Consider the following 18,932-nt stretch of genomic DNA (forward strand, 5'->3'; position numbering starts at 1 on the left):
CTCATCTCTAGAGCACATCTCACAGATGCCTGATTGAGATCTGTGGGATCTGGAGGCCAATACAACACCTTGAACTACAGGTGCATCTCAATAAATTAGAATATCATCAAAAAGTTAATTTATTTCAGTAATTCAATTTAAGATGTAAAACATATATAGATTCATTACAAACAGAGTGGTTTCTTTCTTTTAATGTTGATGATTATGGCTTACAGCCAATAAAAACCTAAAAGTCTTTATCTCAGAGGATTAGAATAATCAACACAAAATACCTGCAAAGGTTTCCTAATCCTTTAATATGGTGCCTTAGATTGGTTCAGTAGGCTACACAATCATGGGGAAGACTGCTGACTTGACAGATGTCCAGAATGCAGTCATTGACACCATCCTGCTGTATCCAAGCGTATTAATGGAAAGCGTGGTAGAAAAAAGGTTCACAAACAACAGGGAAAACCACAGCCTTGAAAGGATTGTCAAGATAAGGCCATTAAAAATATCGGGGGAGATTCACAAGGAGTGGACTGCTGCTGGAGTCAGTGCTTCAAGAGCCACCACACACAGACATATCCAGGACAAGGGCCACAACTGTCGCATTCCTTGTGTAAAGCTACTCATGACCCAGAGACAACACCAGAAGCGTCTCACCTGGGTCGAGGAGAAAAAGGGCTGGACTGTTACTCAGTGGCCCAAAGCCTTTTTTTCCCCCAATGAGAGTAAATTTTGCATTTAATTTGGAAACCAAGGTCCCAGAGTTTGGAGGAAGAGTGGAGACGCACATAATACAAGCTGCTTGAGTCTAGTGTGAGGTTTCCACAATCAATGATGGTTTGGGGAACCATGTCATCTGCTGGTGTTGGTCCACTGTGTTATATCAAGTCCAAGGTCAGCACAGCTGTCTATCAGGACATTTTTAGAGCACTTCATGCTTCCCTCTGCTGACAAGCTTTATGGAGATGCGGATGTCATTTTCCAGCAGGACTTAGCATCTGTCCACACTGCCAAAAGTACCAATAACTGGTGTAATTACCACTATATCACTGTGCTTGATTGGCCAGCAAACTCGCCCGATCTAAACCCCAAACAGAATCTCAAGAGGAAGATGAGAGACACCAGACCCAACAATACAGAGCTGAAGGCCACTATCAAAACAACTTGGGCTTCCATAACACCTCAGCAGTGCCACAGGCTGATCACCTCCATGCCACACAGCATTAATGCAGTAATTAATGCAAAAGGAGCCCAGACCACGTATTGACTGCATATACTGTACAAACTTTTCAGTAGTTCAACATTTGGGTATTAAAAATCATTTTTTACATTGGCCTTCTATAATATTCTGATTTCCTGAGTTAATTACTTTTAGGTTTTCACTGGCTGTAAACCATAATCATCAACACTAAAAGAAATGCTTGAACTAGAACACGGTTTGCAATTATTCTATATAATATGAGTTTCACATTTTGAGTTGAATTACTGAAATAAATTAACTTTTTGATGATATTCTAATTTACTGAGATGCACCTGTATCTTGTTTAAAGAAGTCACCACCATTAGGGAATAGTGTTGCGATAAAAAGGGGCTGTACTTGGTCTTTAACAACGTTTATGTAGGGGGTAACATCCACATTAATACCAGCACAGGTCTTACATTAATTTGGTAAATATTTAGTCATTAGTCTACAATTTGATAAATTGCAGAATATTGACTCTTGATGCCACTTCTGATGCTGAATAAATACATATCAGAAAATGTCAATACAATATCAGAAAAGTAGGTTTTAAGATGTCACAGGACCACAGGAATATTAATTTAACATGCTATATTAGAAAAACGGATACAACATGACATCACCGACACAAGCACAGCACACTGCACAGTACCTCCAGTTTGTTTTTCTCAGCTGCTTGTGAAGAGGGAGAGGATGCCAAGGGCAAAGCAGCATCAGAAGACTTCTGCAGAGAGCCAAAAAAGAATAAGAGAGAGACAAAGAGAGAGGAGGTGGCAGGGGCGTAGGGGGCAAAGAAAATGAGTGGGAGAAAAGTGGAGAAGGAAATGCAATAGAGAGAAAGAGAGAAGAAAAAATAGAAAAGTGATGAAAAAGAAAGAAGCACAAGCAGAATTAGAGGAATTAGAATTAATTTGCAGTTGGGACAAACTTCAGCACACCACATTTAATTACTCAGCCTCTAGTAGTGAGTGAGCAAGCAAGAAATAGAGAGCGAGCACACACACACGCACAACTATTACCATCTTAGGAAACTGATTGCATTTGAAATAAACACATCTGGCTGATAAAGAAAGCCATTTGCTCTTTACAGTATTTTCCAGCCCTGCCACATCCAACAGAGGGTGGGAAAATTGCTCGCTGCAGCATACCTTAGACAAATGCAGTTCGGCATAGACACAATCTAAAAAAAAATAAAGATTCCTAAATTATCAGGGGCTTAGATGCATGGTTCTATGAAAAACCTTTCACCAGTACAGAATATACCAGTGGTATTTAGATCAATTTCCTATTACATCCTCAAACACCTCATCTGACTCAAAGAGGAACCAAAAATGTGTACACATTTCGCTCCATTTCACATGCCACATGACTGCTACAGCTGGTCCCACCATAACAACAGAGGCAGCTTGTCTTTTTGGTAATTTTATCCAACTATGAAGTGTTTAATTATTTTAATCTATTGGCTGACATGTACAATACTACCCTGTTTCACGAGCACACAGATGTGGCTGCACTTATAATAAGGATGTCCCAATCAAGGTTGTAGTTTTTTTTTGGCCCCAATCCAGATATGAGTCGTTTAATAATGAATATCTGCCAATAGAGCTTTGATCTGATAACTCTACATGGTACAATTGGTTTAAATTAGGGATGTTCCGATCTGATTTGGTAAAATACAATAATAGACAAGAAAGTGAAAATATGAGCAAAAACACTCAGTGGAAGCTAAAAAGAGCTTTAACACTTACATGCCCTCCGCCAACTCTTAACACGCTCATTCTAAAAACCGCAACAGACACATCATTGTCATTCTAAGTCTCTTAATTGTATTGTAAAAATGCTTGTTTATTTTATCCTCAACTGACAGGGACCATGATATACACCAAACCCTTTCTGACATCTTTGGAGAACCACATTGGAGAACCCCTGCCCCCAGATATAATTCAGGAAATGGTGTGGATACAAATCAGCTTGTATCTCTCTCCCTCATTCTTTCTGTCGCACTGGAGAGAGCGACTGTGCTTCTTTCATTCTCGGGTGGCTGTTTGTTTAGGGTGTCTTCCTGCAGTGTTCTGAGGCCAGATAGAAGGCTTGCGCTTTTCACAGACCCACACAAAGGCCCTTTCTCCAGGGCGCTGGCAAACAGAAGAGAAGGGAAAAGACTGGGACAAAACTGGAAGAGAGCCAAGCATCTCCCTACACCTCCACACGGTCACCCAGGTGACAGAGCCGTCTCACTGCTAGGGGATTTGAAAGGAGCAGAGAGGAAAAAGCAGGGGGAGTCAGGGAAAGGAGACAAATCAGAAGAGAAAGGACAGTCAGTCAGTCAGAGTAAAACGGATACAGTGAAAGACACAGAGAAGACGGTAGAGGGAAAGAAATCCAAGACACAGGGAGTTAGCTGAGAAAGGGGAGGAGAAAGACGAAAAGAAAGGGCTATGTGGTGTAAGGGAGGGACAGAAAGAAAGATGACCCTTTCTTCTTTGTCTCAAAAGCAAAGTACCACTGTCAGCAGCAAGGGTCCGCAGAGACGGCGTAAAACAAGCAGGTCCATTATGGCCCAGGTTAGTGTGGAGCTGTCCAGACCGAGCCATTACTTGCTGATGGATCTCCTTCATAATCCTCTTTATTGGGTTAGCATCAGTGCTACACTACGCTCCCACAAAGGCACGGATTCATTAAAGATCCAATAACCAATATTCTGTAAAACTCCTCCCTTTTATCCTCTCTACACCTTTAACAAGCCCCGTGTCCAGGGAAATAAGTAGACAACTGCAAAAATTAAAGATGGAGGTTGCCAGTCAACACGCAGAGACAGCTAACATCAGAGAGAACATGGAGTGGGAAACATATCGCTGTCTTCATCTTAATGCAATACACAAAGCAACAAAAGGCAGAAGGTAATTGAGCTGGGGGTTCTACATCTATGCCACTTTTTTTGTAAAAGGTTCAATTCCCACAATCAACTTCTCACAGCAAAGAAAATTCTCTCCCCACAAACTTTACACTGGTTATCAGAATCATTTAAAATCATTTTAATAAAACAACTAACATAGTAAAAAGTGACAGAAAGTAGATCATTTGAAAACATCAAAACAAAACAGGGAGGTTGGGGCTGATGGTTAATATCCTGGGACATTTATTTCTGAAGCAGCGCTTTGCTGCATGCTTCACACACAATCAGTGAAATGGCAGCAGACCAGCAGGGGGAGAACATGACATCACTGCTGTGACTTATGATAAGGCTTTTAATATAAGACACCATTTATTCCCCGACAAAATAAGACAACATTTATTCCCCACTGTACAGCACAGACAACTCTATACATGCTGATGTAGTGGAGGCTGGGGAGAGGTTGAATGAAGGTGAAGGAGAGAGAGAGAGAGAGAGAGAGAGAGAGAGAGCGAGGGGGGGGGGTGAGAACAAGTGGGGGCAGGGGGAGAGAAGGAGAGAGATGCAGAGTGAGAGAGAGATAGGAAGATGGCATGAGAGAGAGGCAGGAGAAAAAGAACAAATGGAGAGAGAGGGAGAGAGATAGAGCAAGAAAGATGGATTGAGAGAGAGAATGAGAACAAGGAGGGAGAGTGGGAGATATGCAGAGTAAGAGAGAGAGAAAGGAAGATGGAACGAGAGAGAGAGAGATATCAAGGTGGGAAAGTGGGAGAGATGCAGAGTGAGTAAGAGAGAGAGAACGAACAAGTTGGGAAAGTGGGAGATGCAGAGTAAGAGAGAGAGAAAGGAAGATGAACGAGAGAGAGAGAGATATCAAGGTGGGAAAGTGGGAGAGATGCAGAGTGAGTAAGAGAGAGAGAACGAACAAGTTGGGAAAGTGGGAGATGCAGAGTAAGAGAGAGAGAAAGGAAGATGGAATGAGAGAGAGAGAGAGAGAGAGAGAAAGTAAGATGGAACGAGAGAGACAGAGATCAAGGTGGGAAAGTGAGAGAGATGCAGAGTGAGTAAGAGAGCGAGAGATGGGGAGAAAAAGAAAAAGTGGAGGGAGAGGGAGAGATAGAAAGTGGGAGGAAGATGGAATGAGCAAGAGAGAGAGACAGAGAGAGAGAACAATGGGGGAGAGAGGGTGAGAGATACAGAGGGCGAGAAATACACAGAGGGGGGGGGGGGCAAAGGGGGAAGAGAGGGCGAGAGGTACAGAGTGAGAAAGAGAGAGAGACAGAGAGAGAGAGAGAGAGGGGAAGATGGTACAAGAGAGAGAGAGAGAGACTGGTAAAGTAATGCAGTAGCACCTGGCAGCACTGCATGATTGCTCTCTACGTTGTGCAGAGGCAGGGGTGCACCACACCAGGACTTGCTTTTGTTATTCCAGTCCAAAGGACAGAGGCTTCCTCTCACGAGGCTCCATTTCATGCTTGGTGTTCATGCCCTAATCACATCAGCACTGTGACATGATGGGTAGAGCCTGTGGAGGGCCTTTGGGCAGGAGTGCACAAGCAGAATTGGCCAACATCAGAACTGGAAGATTTCTATTGCAAACAAGTAACTGTCAAAGGACACGTTTATTATTTTGTTTTGGCTGCTCTATAGGGCTCTCCGTCAGTGACCTCGAAATACTTCAAAATCTATTCCAAACAGTCATAGCACACTTACTGATTTTTATTCATGACTGCCAGTACACTGATGATGTCTTGTGTATGTTTTTGTTTTATGAGCCTATAGACTCCCCAGACAAATAAGTATCACGCCAGGGCTTAGTAAGCACTTTAGACTGGTTTCCAGCAGACAATCAGATTGTAGAACTAGGAAATGGTGAGGAAACATCTGAAATTCTATAAAAATAAGTGTTTGATTACAGTCGTGAACGCCGCCATTACTAACTGGCAAAATGTCAAGTTAATAAATAATAGATTAATGACAAGTAATGAATATCCTTTCGAAGGATAATATTTGATAAATATTTTAAACATTACTTGCTTGTCAAACATTTGAAAGATGTTTCAAATGAGAACACACAGATGTTTAGCATGAACTCATCTGCCTCTGACAGATTCAGTTCTTTCCACATCTAGTTTTCTTACTCTCTATCTGTCTGTTCTCCATCTGTTCTCTCGCTCTCCCCCTCTCTCCAACAGTGTAAAATGCCTTAAACTGATAATGAGTTGTTATAAATAATTGATTTACCTAATAAAGACTCTAGCAGCATAAGAGGACAAGGCAGACCTGGAATCTCAGTCTGACTGTAGGCAACATATCAATGCCATTGAAGAATACACACAGAAACAAGCACAATTATTTCCACTCTCTGTTTAACTCCATAACACTTTCACACAAGCACAGCTGATGTTTTTCCAGCCATTTTGTGCTGCAAACCAAGTGTAGTAACAGGTCATGGCTTGTAGATTCATCAGGAGTAAATTATACAGACACCAATCTTGCAGTCTTGGCTTGAACCCACAACTCCAGGACGCTGGATCCTAAAAGCCGGCCCAACAAAGGGCCATTTTAGAAAATTGACAAAAACTAATATAGCTATTTTTAGCCCCTTTCTATTAAACTCTGTTGCAGTCATCTCAGTGACCTTCCATGCAGCTGAACCACAGCAACCTCTGAAGCATTCCAGATGTGCCATGTGTGGTTGAGGGTTCACCTAAATGCAGACTGGGCACACACATTAGCTACATTTGTTTTTGTTTCTTTACCTAATGCCCCAGTAAAGCCCATATCTGAGACACTGCAACAAAGCAGCAAAATTAAGCAAAGGCAAAGAATAAGCTCTACATAATCAGCTCCTACAATGCACTTCACAAAGGCTTCAATCAACAAGACAGAACAGACAAGAACATAATTTATCACTAACAATACAAACCACAAAACAAGCAGAAGCACATGCATGCACACACACAAACACACACACACGTCTCTGAAAGTAACTACATGTGTTGTCAATTTAACAGTCAAGGGACTAGATATCAGGCACTAATAAAAAGAAGTTAACTGTTGTTCATTATCTGTCAAAAGTAGCTGGCTACATGAATGAGATGATTAACCTGTCAATAAATAAACCTTTACCTTATACACATATAAATATAAATTGTATGTATATCTCTATTGATAAACACACAACTCAGACCCAAAATAATTACAAATCACAATATTAATTACACTTTTACCGTTTTGTAATGCTTCGATAATAATTATGAAGTTTTCTATAAATATATACTTAAACAGACATCAACTGGACTCTAAATTTGTGACATTATTTAGCATATTAATAAAGATTTAATAATTATAATCAATCACACATTTTTGAAAAACCAACACATCTTCATTCATTTTTCCACCAAGTAAATATTAACCTATTCCAATGGTAGCATTTACAAATGCATAAGAAACAACTTGTAACTATCACTGTCAAATGTTTGGATAATATAGGGGTGTGTTTTACAAAGAGATATTTGAAAATGCACCTTTTAGAATACAGGATTCATAACTGAAAATTAGTACTTACAATGGAGTCATTGATGGCATTTTTGTCATAGTACTTCTTCTTCTCATATTTGTCCCTAATGAAGAACTCCACGGCTCTGAGAAGCTGTTAAGGAAGAGGACTGGGGGGGACGGGAAAGGAAAAAATAATAATAAAAAAAAGTCTACAATGCATTCAGAGTGCATACACAGACACACACACACACACCTAGTTTTATCATTATTTTGATTTGAAGACCATGACAGAGAGCCACACAGCTCTAGCATATTTTCTGAGACATGGCCAGCCTGCTGAGAGTGTCAGTTTTCACACCATGATCTAGAACCACAGCTCGCTTACTCACACTCTCCTTCCCTCGATCCCCCAGCCTCTCTCTCTCTTTCTCTCTCTCTAAACAATAGCAAAAAAGTTAGCACCCAGTTCAAAGCCCCCCATGTTTCAAAGCTGATCAAAAACTCAGTTTGAAGCTCACTTTGGTTTTCGGATGGTATTCTTGCTGTGGCTAGCAAGCTTTAATTGGCACCTTGCACTTGTTAGTGTGTAAACCCCTGCAGGTCTAGCCTGTCCTCCCTGTGAGGCTTTATTCTCATCATTAGTTGCACCAAAGCCCAGAATTTCAGCCTTGCACTATATACCTGCTTCTGGTCCTGAAGAAAGGAGAAGAAAAAGGGGGTTTTGGTGTGTGTGTGGACAAAGATGTCTCCCACTCTCTGATCCGTTACTCAAACTCACGAGCCATAATGTTAGCTCACACACAGATAGATAAAACAAACGAATGTATAACACACTCTCCTCTAGCCAGTGTTAAACACTTCTATCATACATTCATTTTAAAGGCTTTTCTGAATTGCTGTAACGTCTTGTATATTATTATTATATAGTCTTGTGTCCTGAGCACGCAAGTTTTTCAGGATCATGTCTGAAAAATGGCTTTTCATAAAAAAAGAAAGTCTGGACAGAGCCAGGGCCAGAACCAGTAACTAAAGGATCTTCTCAGAGGTAGGGCCTCATAGTCATCGCTTTGCATTGATGAAAAGAGAAGTTAATTAGTATTGATTTTTTAAATAGGCTGTCGATGGTGATTAAAAACGTTACTGATTTTAGTGGGTCCCACCATTTTAAGGTTAAGAAAAGGGCTGATTGGCCTCTTTTATGTGGAAAAAAAAACAACCATAACTTAAATAATTATTTAAACTTAGAGCAAAAGCAGTGAGGTGGCAAAGAATAAATTATTAAGATTAAATCTAATCAACTAAGAAAAGGCATTTTAACACTTTGCAGTTTTGCCATATGACAATGAGAAAATATTTTATATAGAAATGCGTAAACAACACCTACTACAATTTCTGTTTTGGTAATATTGTTTAACACAAACCTCCACTTGTTTTCTGCAAACTGCTGCGTTTCATGTATTCTAAAGAATGAAAATAGAAATACCCTAGTGCAGAAATGGATCAATCAGTGGGAGGCAATCATTTATAGTGGTTTGTCTCTATTAAAAATAACACTAGTTGCTTCAAAAATGTGTTTACCTTTATTTAATTTTATCAACATAAAATCATGAAATATGTAGGCAAATAGCAGCTGAGGAGAAGCAAAACACATAACGAATTGGAGAAACAGAAAAGAGTGAAAAGAGGTGAGTGAGCACATGGGTGAACAGGTGAAGGTGAAAAGAAAAGGTAGAAAATACAGGTGTACAATGGGGAAATATAACACTGCATATCTCTAAAAAATAAATAAATAAATAAAGACTGGCAGGAAATTATTAAACTTGTGCTACAGGGAGATATAGGGAGAGGCAGAGAGAGATAGCGAGAGTGCATGAGAGAGAAAGGGAGCAAATGAGAAAGAGGGAGAGAGGAAGGAGGAGATAGAGAACACAAAGTCATCAAAATAGTATCAAACCCATCACTGCAAGTACACTTATTAAAAATTGGTTCTCCAGGGAATTTGGAGAATAGTGAATGAACAAAATGGAAAACTTTTCAGGGTCTTCTGTATCATTACATTTTCCTGTATAATTAAAATGGCCGAACATATTCAACTCTTGAACAAAAATTCCTCTATGATGGTTAAGTGCCATGTTCACAGAAAGAGACAGGCAGCTGAAACTGAAATCATCTTAAAAGATCCTTATAACCAAAGCTAGGGTTAGGTTCAACGTTCAAATCAGGACAAACCTAACAATGAACACAAATCAACAACACAGACACACACATTAATTTCTCCAAGTCTCAGGTTAAAAAATTTACTTCACCCTTAATCAGAATAAATCAAAGTAGAGTATATCACTGTTTTAGAAGCTCCGGCAGAATCACAATGAATAACTGTAAACCTAATATTTTATACATGGACAACAATTATTGAATTAACTATATTTAATTAACACCACTGTAAGCTTTATATTATGTATTGTGTTATAAAATTAAATAATTGGCAGGCCAGTTATCCACTCAAAATGGAATGTAGGCAGACAGTCAAACAGGAAGGCATGTTTGTATTATATTCTTTAATGCGGAGTGAAATGCCAGGAAAACCACTGCATGAAAACAAGTAAGATGACAACTAGTAAGGAACAATTTTACAAAACACTAATACAATGAGGTCAAAACCACAAACAAAGCCAAGGAGGGATGTTTAGATACGAATGTGAGAAAAGCAGAGTTAGAAGAAAGGAGAAAAATAGAAAAAGCTGGAGAGTGCACCAAATTAGAGTGACACTGACATGCACCGTGAGCAAACTCATTTCTAGCTGCAGAAAGATTGCTTTTCCTCAAATTTCTTCTCTTTGCTCTTCTTTGCAACGTTCCCATTAACATGGCCAATTCTTCCATTAGTGGGATCATTAAAAGCGTGAGATGAGGAGCAGAGGCGCAGAGCGTGACAGACACAGCAAGAGGTAGAGAGAGGTAGTTTTATATTATATTACACACACACACACACACACGATGTGCATTTCCATCCAGAAAAAACTATACCTCTGATAAAGCAAATTCCATCAAAGGCCGTTTCTGAAGGAAGCTCACCTTCGCTATCCAGATTAATCCATTTTGACAGTTAAGAATATTGTACCGCAGTGGTCAGCATACAAATGAAGCCATTTCCACACCTACACCAAACACAAGAGTGCAGATAAGGAGAGCTTTTGCCAAGGAAATTCAATTAGAGTGTGCAAAGGCCCCAAAGAGAAGGATATAGAATTAGCTAGGGTACCACACACACCCGTCTAGACCTGTAGTGTGTGACAAGATGTGGGAGGAGATGTATGGACTGAGAAGAGACAAAAAAAAAAATGCAGAAAGAGGTTTGCTGCTCTAGCTTGTGTCTGTCAGCCTCTGCTAACAGCAGCCAGGTGAATTCTGGTCAAGCACTGTCCAAGGTGAAAAGGTCAGATTGGACATCTGTGTGTTACACTGAATTGCATGTAAAATCTTGAGTAAAGCACACGTATCTAAGCACTGCATCCAAGTGAAGGGGTATGAAGTCACTAGAGGGTCTACAGGCTCCAGCTTGCCTAAGGGCAAAAAAGCACCCTCCTTTACAGAGTAAAGAAAAAAGACATCTGCAAGGAATCTCAAAAGAGTAAGTAAGGCAAATTAGGCATGAGTGAATCGACTGATTTTAACCACTGCACAGTACAAAATGTTTACTAAATAGCTACACAGATTCAAATAGTATGTAATTGGTGGTAGGAAATCACGACTGAAGCAATTTAGCTCAAATCTCTGTAGCAGTCAGGTTCAAAATGCATCCCTCTTTATTAGTGTTAATACAAAAGAACACTGTCAAACTTAGTTCCTTGTGAACGTTAATTCTCTTCTCAAATGTCTGGCAGATGCTTGTACTACACCTTAAAGTAAGGACTGCAAATCACTAGGTAGCAGGCAATTAAATGCAAATAGTCAAGATTAAATTTTAAAAAATGAGATGGCTCAAAATGTCAGTTATAAAACAAATAGTTCCAGTCCTACACTCTGACTGGCTCAGTCATAACATCATTGTGATAAATTTGATATATGTACTCCTAACAAGAGCACAGCAGCTAAACTCTGTATTATGCAAGACATAATGAGTGTTCATTTCAGTCCAAGGAACATACTTCTAATAGGCACGGCTGGGCAAAAGCACATATGTATTAAACGACATACGTCCATAAACACAAAATCGTAAAAGTCGATTAAAAACTAAAACTTCAGTTGATAAATGACTGGAACATATAATTATGGGCTACTGATAAATTTATCATTCACTTTTAGCTCAAACTTAAACTTCAATGCCATGACTGGTGCTTTCTGGACTGATACCATAGTAGATCTCGAAATCCATTAATGTACAGCACGACTTTCAAGATATTTTCCACAAATCGCTGTACATCATGAAGAACACGGGGGAAAAAATTGTTGTATTTTGTTGTTAGAGCAATGGTTCTCTCAAAACAATCTCTCTAAAAATCTCTGTTTATTTTTGCAGGCTTATTTTAATCGATTAAACCCTTTACATGTATATTTCAAACAGAAACCTTTCTGCTCTCAATCCTGAAATGGAGAATATTTGTTCATGCCAATTAATGGAGAAAAAAATGTATGCACAAGAAAGACTTGAAGCTTCAATCTAAAACTGAGGTTCATATAATGATTAAGAATGTATTAGAAAAGGCACACACCTTTACCCCAAAGCAATCAGCAACAACTTATAAAGTAGTAATAAACCTATGAGAAATGCAGGCTGGTAGAAGCTGTTAGTCATCGTTGGTAAGATTATAAAAATCTAATCTTTCCTTTCTTCTCAGAAATAGCCCCAGCCACTGAGTTCTGAAAGAGTAAGAAATCAGCAGGGCCATTTCTGGCTAAAGGATGGTCTATTCAGCCAATTCCATCTCCACAGCCTATGTGTGGGCAGTGGGCTTATTCAGGCAAAGTCAAGCATTAAATCTTACTGTGAATCTCAACCAGGCATTAGGAAACATACCAGGATACAAAGGAATGTATTAACCCAGTATACACAGGCACAAACCTGGGCACACTTGCACAGAGTATAAAGGATACTGGTCAGTCTGTGGCCGTCTGAAGTTTTCTGGGAGATGGGCTTCGTATAGCTGTCGGGCCTTGGTATTTCCCATGCTCTGCATACTCTGCACAAAGACAGTAAAGGGTTAAGAGGTGAGATGAAAACAAACAAAGCTAAACAGCTGCCTGTGCTATAACACACAAACACACGCACTCAGACAGTCTTTTGTCAAATTTACCATCAGTTTGATGGAGTTGATCAAAGTGAGGTGGATGGAAGGAGGGAGGGGGGGCCTGTCAAGTAATTACCCATCAAGAATTAATCACCCATTAAAATGTCGGTTAGCATTCAGTGAAAAGATGCTCTTTTATGCTGCTCAGTTCTGCAAAAGGAGAACAAATCTATCCATGTACTGCTTTTAGCACTACCATTAGAACAGCCACTGCAACAGCCTCTGAAAAGAAAATCATTATTCACTTATGGGTAAAGCTCTTCAAGACTTGGATTTTCAGACTGTGAGTCATGACCGTTAAGGAGGTAAGCAAAAATCTACAGCTTTATTTTGATTATATACATAGATTAAAATGGCAAACAAATGCGATATCTTGTTATATGTAAACATTTTCAATCCTGTCAGTATTTATTAGACTACATTTTAAATTTCTCATTTTGAGCTTGGGGTAAGAATATTGTATGATTATGCATTCATTGTCTGTAACTGCTTCACCCTGATTAATGTCCCAGTGCATCAGGGGCTTTGCTGTGCTCATTCATTCATTCATTCATTCATTCATTCATTCATCTATACTAGCATAAGATTTCACTTGATTTCAGAAGAAAAGGTAAAAGGATGCAAAGCATCTATAACTAGAAGAAAATTTCAAAATTCCATAAGAATATATAAGTATATTTTATATTATATATATGTATATAAGTAACATGACATAGGTGGCACGGTGGTGCAGCAGGTAGTGTCGCAGTCACACAACTCCAGGGACCTGGAGGTTGTGGGTTTGAGTCCCGCTCCGGGTGACTGTCTGTGAGGAGTTTGGTGTGTTCTCCCTGTGTCCGTGTGGGTTTCCTCCCACAGTCCAAAAATACACGTTGGTAGGTGGGCTGGTGACTCAAAAGTGTCCGTAGGTGTGAGTGTGTGAGTGTTGCCCTGTGAAGGACTGGCGCTCCCTCCAGGGTGTATTCCTTCTTTGCACCCAGTGATTCCAGGTAGGCTCTGGACCCACCATGACCCGGAACTGGATAAGCGCTTACAGATAACGAATGAATGAGTGGCATAACATATATTCCTACAAAAATCTTAAAAAGAAACATCAGATGTACTCAGAGTATTTTCACTTGCCAGATTATTTGCATTGCATAGTGTAACTATAAAACCTATTAGTGAACAAATGCTACATTTCAGTTACAATGACTGCTGTGTCTAGAGCGGCCAACGCAAGCTTCTGGATCTGATCAAAATAAAAATAATGTCTCATTGTGTCCAAGAAAACCTTTGCTGTTTTTGTCTGTTTCCTGTAGCATGGAACGCACTGAAAAAACATGCCCTAGTTAGTGGTGAATAGCTTGTGTATAGAGTCGAGTTTGTGATTGGTTTAAAACAGCAGTCTGCTGCTGTTGCTTTTCAAATCTTGGAAAGTTTAATTATTCATTTAAAACAAAGCCTAAAACCAGCATCATAAAGAGCTGTCATCAAAATGCATTATGAATGAGATCATTTTCTCTTGTAAATTCTGAATTGTATGCTAGCATTCAAATCCTAAAATGCTACAGCAATTTTAATTGGAATCACTCTCGGTGACAACAGTATTTCATCAGCAGTTATGGTGATAGATATGACATGGCAACAGACATGTCCAAGATTTTTAAAATTAGCACAAGATGTAGGTGAGATAAGTATTTTAGCGTTCATTAAATGTTAATGTATAGACGCATATATAAACTGACTAACCAAAATTCAATTACATTTTACACACAAGTTGTACATTCTTGTTTTGTCACTGAATTTTAGGAGAAGGACAAGTGTTCATAACTGTAACATGCATCAATGGGTCAAGATCAGGTTCATATTGATACAACTCAGCTTATTTGTTTTTCATTAAAAGGGATAGTACCTGAATTTGCTCAGGGGTCCACTGGTCCAGGTTGACTGATTTAACGCGAGATATATGCACACCTAGGTTCCGGTGAATTCCAGCACACCGGATACAGATGAACACACCCAGGTTCCAGGAGGCCCATCGAGGTCCTACAGAAAGAAATTTAAACCTTAACACCAAAAGTCTACAAAACATTAAAAAAAAAGATATATAAAAAATTTACATTTTCCTTTCACTTTTAAATCCCATGTATGAAGTTTATTTCCACTGACATATCTGTAGTGTCAGATCCAATGTCAGGAAAACATAGTTAATAATACAGTTAAAAAATAAGACAAAATATAGTTTTGAAATATTCATATGTAGCGCTTGATCTATTTGTGTAGAGTGGAGTTAAGGCCATACCAAACATTTTCATTATTAAAACCTATACAAGTGCAACGTCTTCTTCAGTAATGCTGTGTATGACCTTGTGTGTGTGACTAGATAGTCACTACTCACTCTCGGACGAACTAAGCTTGTGTAACTTTCGATTGGGTTTAAAGACTACAGAGAAACTGGCTGAGAGCAGAGAGAGGTCGATACTAGCAGTGGGCTGAGAATGTGAGGGGAGGCCAGGTTGCAGGACAGGGAAGCGGTTCTGACAGCTCTCAGCTGCTCGTTTGACGTTGGCAAGAACGCTAAGGCTGACGGGCTATAAATCACAGGGCTTGCTGGGAAATGGATTTCTGCGACTCGCCCGCCCTCTCTGCCTTTATCTACACCCGTCAGCCATTTTAGGACACATTCAATTCAGAAAGCTCCCACTCTCTTACACACAAAGGCTGCCTCCATTGCATTTGTGCTGGCATTTGTGTGTGTGTATGTGTCTCTGTGTGTGTGAGAGAAAGATTGCAGGGTGTCTATTCTTCCTTTAGCATGTTTAGAACCGACTTTCATGCCCACCAAGTAAAAGAGTAGAAAGAAAGCTAGCCATGACTCTTGCACTGCCTCCCACTCTGCTTCTTCACACAAACACACACACAGAGGAAGAGCTATTAGCATAACAAACAGTGCAGTGAGGGTTCTTCATTTTTAAAGCGTACTCATAACTCATGCACAGAGCTGCACGATTACTCAGGTTATTAATGGCTATCTCTGCGCTGTTCTCCACCCAACGAACAAAAGAGGAGGACACGGAGTGAACAGGCCGATAAGGCTCCCAATGCCACGCAAACTCCAGCAGAGATGCAGTAATGAGAGAGCGGCCCTGTGAGTCTCTTATCTCTACCCCACCCTAACTATTATCCAGTCGGCTGCACGCGTTCTCTTCGCCACCCACCCACATTTATTAGTCCAATAAAGAACTGGGAGATTGTGTCTCATCCCAGCTCAGAAGGAACTGCGCAACTCACACACCATTAAAGGGGTTTCATTAGTCACAGAGGAGTCTGGTGCAGGGAGAATGCACAACCCCTCAGGAACTGCTAGGACCATAGCCATCACGACTATGTATTAGAGATGCGATGATAACTTAACAGCTGACTTCTTGCTGGTTTCATGTGCGTCTTTTCCTACTTATCAAACATGGGATATAATATGGCCCAATATTTTACAATGCATTTTTTATATATTTTTGAAACATGCAAGTTGCACAGATTGGGGTGAAAAGGGGCAAAAGAAGAACTAAATGTTGCAAAGATTAAGGTTTTAATTAAACAGTAGTCTAAAAGTTAAATGATTAGCACAGTCACCATTAGATGCTGTGTGTAGGTAGTATATTTGGGAACTGAATCCATATGAAGGCACATCCCATGGTACCATCTGTAAACCATGGCAGCTTGGATCCCAACAAACCCACTTTCTGCCTCTGTCTGTATGTGTCTCTCTCTTTGTCTGTCTGCCTGTCTGTCTCTCTCTCTCTGCTCTTTCTCTTCTGACAAGCTGTGCTGGGTGGGCTGTGAGTAGCGAAGTGAAAGAGAACGGGAGCTCAAAGCCAAGACAAGCCTAACCAAGCCTGTCCTATTTCTGCTTGCCTCTCCGCACGGCTGCATGGACGAAAGACAGCCTCTGGTGTCTGGCAAGGAGACTGGCGCTCGCAGACAAGACGAGTGCGCTCTCTGTCTCTGTCTCCTTTGTTCTTTTTCACTCCCTCTGCACAGCTGGCTGCAGCAGATGCAGAGACGTGGGTCAATGCTGAAGTCGCACCGCACTAGCAAGAACTGGTTAACTACCCAGCAACAAATTACACATGAGGACTCTGAATACTGGCACTATATTCTCTGAAGCATGGGCTAGGACAAAACAACACCCTTTCAGAGAGTGAGAGAAAGAGAGAGTGATAGCAAGATTGAGAGCACAAGAGAGAGCAAGAACGAAAGAAAAAAAGAAAAGGAGGCAGGGAGCTGTGTGAAACCTATTCTGAATAGCTAAAGCTTGATATCTTCAAGCCTTAAGAAAACACACAAAGGTGTAGTCAGTAGCTGGAGAGCGAGATAACATTATGACATCTGGGACAATGTATAATACCTGGAATATTCAGGCTGTCTGGGAACTGGGTGGCACTACCTTAAAAAAGTCAATTAAAAGGCAGCCTAAATAAATTATTCAGTGTCTTTAAATTTAGCCTGACAAGGCTAGCCTGGACCTGAGGCTATGTGAATTTGTGTGAGAGAGAATAGGGCAGGGGGATATTTACAGATGTTCTATAGCAACCCGAATTCCTTGCACACTTGATTCATACTGTATGGTCTAGTCTACGAATACAACTACAATAAACAATAGCCAAAGTATTAACACAGTAAAGCACCATCAAACGCATGATCAGCAGGGTTTTTATTCTGAAGTCAATATCTCAGGTTTTAAGCTGGATTTAGGGCAAAGTTTTGTTTTTATCTGAAAGAAACTTGCACTCTCACTCACAATGTTATACTCTATAGTAAAGTTTGTAATGGCTACATCACTAAACTTACTTCCAGTGCAGAGAAACGTACCGTATTTAGATTTCTATATAATAGTCTATATTGTGGTTAGTGAATGAGTACTTTCCAGTATGTGTTGTACGTTATACAGATACTAGAAAATTATCTCAATACTTTGTCGTTAAAAACGGTACAATAATCCATACAGTGAGTATCGATACTTTAAGGAGGTGTGTTTTAAAATAAGAGCGGTATTTCCAAGGTGTGCCACTGGGGGCATTGTGCGCCCGCAGCGCTCTCTCAATGATTTTACTGCTAGTTTAAGCAACTTTTCAGACATTCTAGCGAGTTATTTCAAAAACAAAACACCCAACTGGCACCAGCGGCTTTCTGTACAAACCTTAGCTACTTTTTATAGAAGAGAGTCGCCGGTAGCACAACTTGTTAGAACACCGGGACTGACCGTGAGTGGGAGACAGCTCTCTCCACAGCTTCTTACAGCCTGTCTGCTCCAGAGACAGAGCAACACAGTCGGTCCGCACGGCAGCTCACACAGATCCGAATAAACTGTGAATGAGCAAAAAGTGTTCCTTTTATGTTGAATTTACTCCTTTTTCTGAAGTCCTGAACTGAGATCACATAATTGATTGAGGTATTCCGTTTTATTCAAACAGTAAACAAGTCTTATGAATGTGTGACACGAAACCGAAGGCGCAATTGGTCCCAGAAATGCAAAACCTCATGTATGGCGTCACACTTAACATTATATTGTATTAGTTATTTAGGCATGTATCGTATCAAAAGTCATCATTTTGGTATTGTGACAACACTAGTTTCCACCCACGTGTAAAAGGAGAGTCAGATACCTCCAGTGCTTTAATCAGGACTCAAGGTCGTGATTCTGCCAGTTGTATTTTGATAGACTCACTGTACATCCGCGTATACGCACTTACATATTTTTTACTGGTCAATCAAAGGCTACCTCCTACTCATTATGCAAGAATAGCAGACTTGTGATTGGTCCTTTTTCATGTCAGATTTCTTTCCCTGCAGCAGTAGGTGGTTGTTGGCCACATTAAGTAGGGAAATTTACCAGGCTCTCCTTAGAGAGTCTGGAACTGCGAGACCAGTGAATGAGCAAAAAAGGTGAAACATTTCAGACACAGCCCAATAGTTGTTTTAATTTCTTTTATGTTTCTTCTAAAATTAATGTAATTACCTCTTTATATTTTAAAACACC

The 18,932-nt window shown here is 40.1% G+C and overlaps 1 protein-coding gene across 4 annotated transcripts in view; it reads right to left on the minus strand.

Moving 5' to 3' along the window:
• Window positions 1-18,932, minus strand: part of smap1 (small ArfGAP 1) — an 89,632-nt gene that overhangs the window by 46,894 nt on the left and 23,806 nt on the right. For 3 of the 4 annotated variants that reach the window (XM_066679230.1, XM_066679231.1, XM_066679229.1), the window contains 4 exons: window positions 14,808-14,941; window positions 12,720-12,805; window positions 7,693-7,768; window positions 1,881-1,952 (listed from right to left, as the gene is read on the minus strand). In XM_066679230.1, the coding sequence (XP_066535327.1) occupies window positions 1,881-1,952; window positions 7,693-7,768; window positions 12,720-12,805; window positions 14,808-14,941 (368 nt within the window). The remainder of the gene's footprint in view (window positions 1-1,880; window positions 1,953-7,692; window positions 7,769-12,719; window positions 12,806-14,807; window positions 14,942-18,932) is intronic. The other variant, XM_066679232.1, reaches the window with a different exon arrangement.

This window comes from Hoplias malabaricus, chromosome 8 (genome assembly GCF_029633855.1).
Source record: "Hoplias malabaricus isolate fHopMal1 chromosome 8, fHopMal1.hap1, whole genome shotgun sequence".
In the NCBI taxonomy this organism is placed as follows: Eukaryota; Metazoa; Chordata; class Actinopteri; order Characiformes; family Erythrinidae; genus Hoplias; species Hoplias malabaricus.